Source organism: Oncorhynchus gorbuscha, linkage group LG10 (assembly GCF_021184085.1).
Source record: "Oncorhynchus gorbuscha isolate QuinsamMale2020 ecotype Even-year linkage group LG10, OgorEven_v1.0, whole genome shotgun sequence".
In the NCBI taxonomy this organism is placed as follows: domain Eukaryota; kingdom Metazoa; phylum Chordata; class Actinopteri; order Salmoniformes; family Salmonidae; genus Oncorhynchus; species Oncorhynchus gorbuscha.
In genome coordinates this window covers 27,076,821-27,084,039 of record NC_060182.1, presented here as the reverse complement: position 1 = coordinate 27,084,039, position 7,219 = coordinate 27,076,821, and the positions used below count along the sequence as shown (strand labels likewise).

The window sequence follows — 7,219 nt, the reverse complement described above, 5'->3', positions numbered from 1 at the left end:
GGGTGTTACTGCGTGTGACGTTATTGTCAGCTGGTCAATGTTTACATCCATAATAGTGGTGAAATCTATTGAATGTGTATGGGGGGAAACGAGAAGGTAACAACATATACGATTTCAACATAATTTTGAGAAGTACAGTTGACACTATAAAGCAGCGTCGATTAAACGTCACTTCCATAAGGTAAAGACAGCTGCTTCGTATTTCTGTTAGCTCCAACCAGACCATAATTTTTCTTCTCTGCATAGCAGCTCTTCATAGACGACATCAACAGAGACAAAGGTGATACTTTTTTATGTAGTTCACATTGCGGCTGCAGTTTGTGCACGTCTTGGTTGGTTGTTGATAACACAGCCTTATCAAACTATTTCAAATAAGGCATAACAAAACACTATGACGAATGCGTATGAAATGATGACCTAAATGTTGGTTGCAGTAGTTTTGGTGGCAATGAGAATATTTATGTAATACAGACTCTTTTGTTATTCAGTGGCGCAGCTGTATTTTGTGTGTCCGTTGATTGGTGCGAAATATGCCTCTCTTACCACCGTCACTAGGATTCTCGTGTACTGTGGCAGTGCCACCGCCCGGCTACTGGTGAAAACACAGGGAAAGGGGTTATTTGACTTGTTTATGTTATAAGAACTTAATGAAAGACTTGAAGAAAGTGGTTATAAAACCAGGCCTGTATTTTGCACACACCTTCAAGACCCTAAAAGACTCATTATTTTCTCCAGCTACTGCTTGGCTCTGTTAAATGCAGATGGAAAATAACATTTATTTTTTATAATGTCCCAAGTCAGTGGTTAATCCAAATATAGCAATAAAAAAGTTATTATCTGGAGTCTGAGGTCAGCATTTCGGAAAGTACAGAAGCTGGTACGGATCATTGGGGAGACGAGGGGGATGATTAATCAATTGATCAATATTTGACACCTTTTGTCTGACTCAATCCTAGTTAAACCAACCTGATCTCTCAAGCTTACATTCTGTTTAATCTCTCTCTCTCTCTCTCTCTCTCTGAGACTGTGAAGATGGGAGGAGCAGTGAGTGCTGGGGAGGACAATGACGAGTTGATTGACAACCTGAAGCAGGCCCAGTACATCCGTTCGGACCTAGTGGAGCAGGCCTTCAGGGCAATCGACCGGGCCGACTACTATCTGGAAGAGTTCCGGGACAGCGCCTACAAGGACCTGGCCTGGAGGCACGGCAACATCCACCTCTCAGCCCCCTGCATCTACTCAGAGGTGATGGAGGCCCTGGACCTCCAGCCTGGCCTTTCCTTCCTCAACCTGGGCAGTGGCACAGGCTACCTCAGCACCATGGTGGGACTCATACTGGGTGAGTCAGGACAACACAAACCTCACTTGGCCAGGTGAAATATAGGCTGTGTGAAAAGGGATAGACTTGTTCCAGATTCACTAGATATTCTCAAAACTTTGGTGACTTAAATTAGAAAAGTGCTTTGCAATGGAGCAAGAGAGGCTGAGCACAATTCTTGCCATTGAGACTCTCAGCCACTTGTGGTCTCCACTGCAATACACAAGCCTGTGGATGTGCCCTGTTAAGGGAAAGAAAATGGAGAAGTGTAAATTATTGATGGACTCTCCTTGTTGATGGACTGACTCTTTCCTTGTTTCTCATCCTTACTGTAGGTCCATTTGGAGTGAACCATGGTGTGGAGCTGCACCAAGATGTCATTGAGTATGCATACCAGAAACTGGAGTTCTTCATCAAGACCAGCGACAGCTTCGACAGGTAGGAGGGTTTCATGATGAGAGAGCTGGAGAGAAGGTGGTAGAAAGAGAAAGGAGCTCAACAGAGCAGAAGCTCCTATAACTCTGGTATAATGCCATCAGGCGCAACCAGTTAAATGTAATTACTCTGTAACAAGCTAGTAAGATAACAGTTATTGTGAGTAGGCTACTCACCACACAGAGTCTGTGTCTTCGGTGTACAGGGCACATTTATTCTGGGTTAGGTGTTGTTAATAAGATTGTCGAGAAAACTGTTTCGGAATGGGGCTGGAATGGGGGAAATGGTGGAAACGTGTGTTTCTGTCTGTGTGTGTGTAGGTTTGAGTTCTGCGAGCCCTGTTTCGTGATAGGGAACTGTCTGGAGATAGCCCCAGAGAGTGGTCAGTATGACCGGGTGTATTGTGGAGCTGGGGTGCAGCGGGAGCAGGAAGACTACATGAAGAACCTGCTCAAAGTAGGAGGAATCCTAGTGCTGCCATTGGAGGAGAAGGTCAGCATTTGTGCACACCCACAAACTATACCCACAAACTATACCCAAACTATACAGTGCATTCGGAAATGATTCAGACCCCTTGATTTTTTTCCACAGTTTGTTACGTTACAGCCTTGTTCTTAAATGGATTAAATATCCCCCCCCCCATCTACACACAATACCCAATAATGGCAAAGCAAAAACTTTTTTTTCTTCTTTTTCCAATGTATATAAAAAACACATGTACATAAGTATTCAGACAATTTTTGTGTGTGTGTGGGGGGGGCATAATATACTGTAAAACCACCAGGAAATCAGCTCCAAGTGATTTTAATAAAATAAACATGTTCCCAAATATTCCCCAAAATAATAGAGAGACACGTGATCATATACAAATGTAAGCAAGGTTTGAAATGATTATGTCTTAGTCAAACATGATCTGTTTGGGCTTCTTGTGGTCAATTTGCAGTCTACAAATTATTTGTAATTATGTTCCCGACCATTCGCTCAAGAAAGAAATCGTCCCGTGGCTGAATCTAGTTGATGATCCCTAAACTAGAATAAACTCATCTCTTCACCCAGTGCTATTTTTAGAACTTGAATCTATTCTGGTGTCTTGTGGTTTCATCTCCCCTGTCCCTTGCATTCTCTGTTGTAGAGTTTGTGTTGTCTCATCTTTCTTGGTCCTGCTCCTAGAAATGACTTAAATGTCAAATGTAAGTGGTTTTTATACCATTGATACATTTTGACACTTGTTTCCTTTGTGTGTAGCTAATGCTCTGTGCTTCATTTATGACTTGGGTTTAGAGAAAGGTTCCATATAAATGCACTTTTTTCCCCTTCTAATTATAGTGCATTCAGAAAGTATTCAGATCCCTTGACTTTTTCCACATTGTTACATTTTAGCCTTATTCTAAAATAGATAAAATAGTTTCCCCCTTCTCAATCTACACACAACACCCCATATTGGCAAAGCAAAAACAGGTTGTTAGAAATGTTTACAAATTTATCAAAAATTAACTGAAATATCAGATTTACGTAAGTCTTCAGACCCTTTACTCAGTACTGTGTTGAAGCCCCTTTGGCAGTGATTACAGCCTTGAATCTTCTTGGGTATGACTCTACAAGCTTGGCACACCTGTAATTGGGGAGTTTCTCCTATTCTTCTCTGCAGATCCTCTCAAGCTCTGTCAGGTTGCATGGGGAGTCGCTACAGAGCTATTTTCAGGTCTCTCCAGAGATGTTTGATCAGGTTCAAGTCCGGGCTCTGGCTGGGCCACTCAAGGACATTCAGAGACTTATCCCGAAGCCACTCCTGCGTTGTCTTGGCTGTGTGCTTAGGGTCATTGTCCTGTTGGAAGGTGAACCTTTGCCGCAGTTGGAGGTCCTGAGTGCTCTGGAGCATGTTTTCATCAAGGGTCTCTCTGTACTTTGCTCCATTCATCTTTCCCTCAATCCTGATTAGTTTTCCAGTCCCTGCCGCTGAAAACATCCCCACAGTATGATGCTGCCACCATGCTTCATTGTGGGGATGGTGCCAGGTTTCCTCCAGACATGACACTTGGCATTGAGGCCAAAGAGTTCCATCATGGTTTCATTAGACCAGGGAATGTTGATTCTCATGGTCTGAGAGTCCTTTAGGTGCCGTTTGGCAAATTCTAAGCGGGCCGTCATGTGCCTTTTTACTGAGGAGTGGCTTCCGTCTGGCCACTCTACCATAAAGGCCTGATTAGTGGAGTTCTGCAGGGATGGTTGTCATCTGGAAGGTTCTCCCATCTCCTCCACTAAGGAACTCTGGAGGTCTGCCAAAGTGACCATCGGGTTCTTGGTCACCTCCCTGACCAAGGTCCCTCTCCCCCGATTGCGCAGCTCTAGGAAGAGTCATAGTGGTTCTAAACTTCTTCCATTTAATAACGATTGAGACCACTGTATTTTTGGGGACCTTCTATGCTGCAGAAATGTTTTGGTACCCTTCCCCAGATCTGTGCCTCGACACATTCCAGTCTCTGAGCTCTACGGACAATTCCTTCAAACTCATGGCTTGGTTTTACTCTGACATGCACTGTCAACTGTGGAACCTTTTTTATATAGACAGGTGTGTGCCTTTCCAAATAATTTTCAATTAATAAAATTTACCACAGGTGGACTCAAATCAAGTTGTAGAAACATCTCAAGGGCAATCAATGGAAACAGGGTGCACCTGAGTTCAATTTCGAGTCTCCTAGCAAAGGGTCTAAAAACGTATGTATGTATGTATGTATGTATGTATGTATGTATGTATGTATGTATGTATGTATGTATGTATGTATGTATGTATGTATGTATGTATGTATGTAGGTACTGTAGGTCCTTGAGCTGTTCTTGTCTATTGATGTTCTGTATTGTCATTCTGTATTATGTTTTGTGGGGACTCCAGGAAGAGTAGTTGCTGCTTTTGCAAAAGCTAATGGGGATCCTAATAAAATACCATATAAGGTGTTTGTTTATTTTTGAGAAATTAGCAAACATTTCTAAAAAACAGTTTTGTTTTGTCATTATGGGCTATTGTGTGTAAGTTGAGACATTTTTATTTATTTATTCCATTTTAGAATAAGGCCATAACAACATTTGGAAAAGGGAAGGATTCTGAATACTTCCCCGAATGCTCTGTAGATGTATTTATTAACCTTGCTTAATACAAACACATTTCAATTACACATAAACACATCATTGTCCTTCCTCTCCTTAGTTGACCAAGATTACTCGAACAGGCTACAACAGCTGGGAGACCAAAAAGATCATTGCTGTGTCATTTGCCCCACTGGTGTTGCCCAAACACAGAGACAACAGTAAATCTAAAGCAGTGCCTTTACGTAAGTACTGTACGAGCATATCTGTCATATAATTGTCTTTGTAGCAGAGGTAGTTTTCAAAGTGAGCCTTTTGTGTGATGAGTAGCCATGTTGGAGTTCTGGACCCCTATTCGCAAAGCGTCTGAGTAGTGGTGTGCTGATCTAGGATAAAACATTTTATTTTAGATTATAAAGAATACAACAGGGGGACCTGATAGGGGAGGGAGAAGCAAGGCACCCCACTCTCCGAGGGTGTCTCGGGGGAGTTAGGATTTGCAAAAAATAAGAAATATAGGCACCCTCTAAATTATTATTATTCTAGCTCAGCACTCCTACTGAGAGGCTTTGTGAATACAGGCCTTGCAGACTCAAGAGACTGGGGAAGGAGGCAGGAGATGAAAGCAGCTGAACACTGTTGTCTAAAATGCATGTTGGAATAGTTAGAAAATGAGATTGCAGAACTTCCATCACTTACTATGTGGGGAGGGTGAAATGGTTTCATCGTGTGGTGTTTGTGCCTCCCCAGCGACCATGTTTGAGGTGCGGACTCTGCAGGACTTGGCTCGCATTTCTATCCGCCTGACGTTGAAGAAGACAGTGGCGGGGCCAGGGCCGTTGCCCAGGAGGCTGGCCCACAGCAGGGAGCGGTTCCGACGGAGGCGGGCCCAACACCGTGGCTCCACCCTACTCTCCAACCGCTACGTATTCATGAGCCGCCTCATCCCCGGGCCGATGGACAACAACAACAACCGCTCTGGAACCGACACCGAAGAAGAGCAGGAGGACGAGGAAGTGGAAGAGGGGAACTGCAGGGTTCTAGGAGATCCTGAGGAAGAGGAGGAGGAGAGGAGGGAGGGCGGTGCCCTTCTACATGAGGCTCCAGTGAACCTGCTAAGAGAGAGGATCTTGGGTCTGCCGCTCCCTGAGCCTCTGAAGATGTACCTGCTTCACTACAGAGAGAAGTAGGGAGGGACAGAAGACGTGAAGCTGTGCGCCCATTCTTTAACTTGTTCCCATCCCTATGCCCTTGTTGACTCCCCTTTCTGGATTCAGAAGTAATGGATGTGTAAGAAATAGGCTGATAACTCCAGTGGAATGGCTAAAATGAGTTCCTACTATTTTTTTATACAGCCTATCTAATAAGTTGCAATATGGTAATGACACCATCTCCCCCTCCCCTGACAGCCCAGGTAAGCCTATCCAGAGGTGCCTAGGAGGTAACAGTTGAGTTGGAAAAACAAGGATGGCGAGTTAGGGATTGGAAGCTTACTTAGTCAGCCCCAGAGACGTCACCACCACCAGCCTCATAAGGACTATCCCAACAACTCCTCTGAACACTCAATTCTCATAATCTCACTCAATTCCCTACCTGTGAACTCCATCTACCCATCTTTTGGGATATCTTCAGTCTTGTGCCTAACCGGGGCACCCAATCTCCAAGTCCTCCTTTATTCCCTTTGAATTTTGTAAATGTGATTGTTTGGAAAATTATACTTTTGACTGACCGAACAATTCAGTGGAGCTTTTGAGATGGACTTACAAGTACTAAAAGCCCCAAATGTTGTGAAAATATTTTCTCATTCTGTGTTCATATCTTACTGCATTGAATGTACTTGGTGAAAGCAGGGGATTTGTTGAAGAGGCCATTTCTGTTCAGGCAAATGTCGAGGGCTCCAGGCATTAAAGTATAGTAACACATTTTTGCATACAGTATGTATAGAAATGAAAGGACCACATTGTCAAACAATATTACCCAAATTCACATCTTTTCAAATAATGGGAGACTGTAGAACACCCTTGGATTAGGGGTAAAAAGTGAATGAGTGTGGGATAGCAATTTACCATTGGGTTCTTAATGCAGAACTGTAGTCAAAGTAGTGAAGAATGTATGTATCCACCTGTGAAGGAATTTAAGTACTAATTGGTCTACATTGGAACTTCAGTGTAATGCTCTTTGATGGTGTTTATCGGTTGTTTATAAAATGTTTTGTCTGTTCTCAGTGCCAAACTTCTCCAGCACTGGCCGGCTCCAAATGTTTGTGGTTCCATTCTACAATGTGTCAAGTTGTTCAGCGGAAGTAAAAATTGGTATTTAGAATAAATATCTACGTGTGACAAGATGTTTGGAAAATAATTGTAGCGTGACTATCATTCAAATAAG

The 7,219-nt window shown here is 43.2% G+C and overlaps 1 protein-coding gene across 4 annotated transcripts; it reads left to right on the top strand.

The window, feature by feature from the left end:
- pcmtd2a (protein-L-isoaspartate (D-aspartate) O-methyltransferase domain containing 2a) lies at positions 1–7,160 on the top strand. 4 transcript variants are annotated; one of them, XM_046365406.1, is made up of 6 exons: positions 1–181; positions 1,024–1,339; positions 1,654–1,756; positions 2,074–2,245; positions 4,956–5,079; positions 5,585–7,160. In XM_046365406.1, the coding sequence occupies exons 2-6, from the start codon at positions 1,033–1,035 to the stop codon at positions 6,022–6,024; spliced, it is 1,146 nt and encodes a 381-aa protein (XP_046221362.1). In that variant the 5' UTR covers positions 1–181; positions 1,024–1,032; the 3' UTR covers positions 6,025–7,160. The 4 variants fall into 4 exon arrangements, with proteins under 4 accessions (XP_046221362.1, XP_046221361.1, XP_046221360.1 ...); XM_046365405.1 differs by having other exon boundaries at positions 1–280; positions 1,033–1,339; XM_046365404.1 differs by having other exon boundaries at positions 2–280.
- Positions 7,161–7,219: the final 59 nt, after the last annotated feature.

Excerpts from the sequence above, each read along its gene's own strand:
- pcmtd2a (XM_046365403.1), top strand. The coding sequence starts at position 73 with ATGTGTATGGGGGGAAACGAGAAG. Across the intron at positions 1,340-1,653 it reads CATGGTGGGACTCATACTGG|GTCCATTTGGAGTGAACCAT; the intron begins GTGAGTCAGGAC and ends TCCTTACTGTAG. Across the intron at positions 5,080-5,584 it reads ATCTAAAGCAGTGCCTTTAC|CGACCATGTTTGAGGTGCGG; the intron begins GTAAGTACTGTA and ends GTGCCTCCCCAG.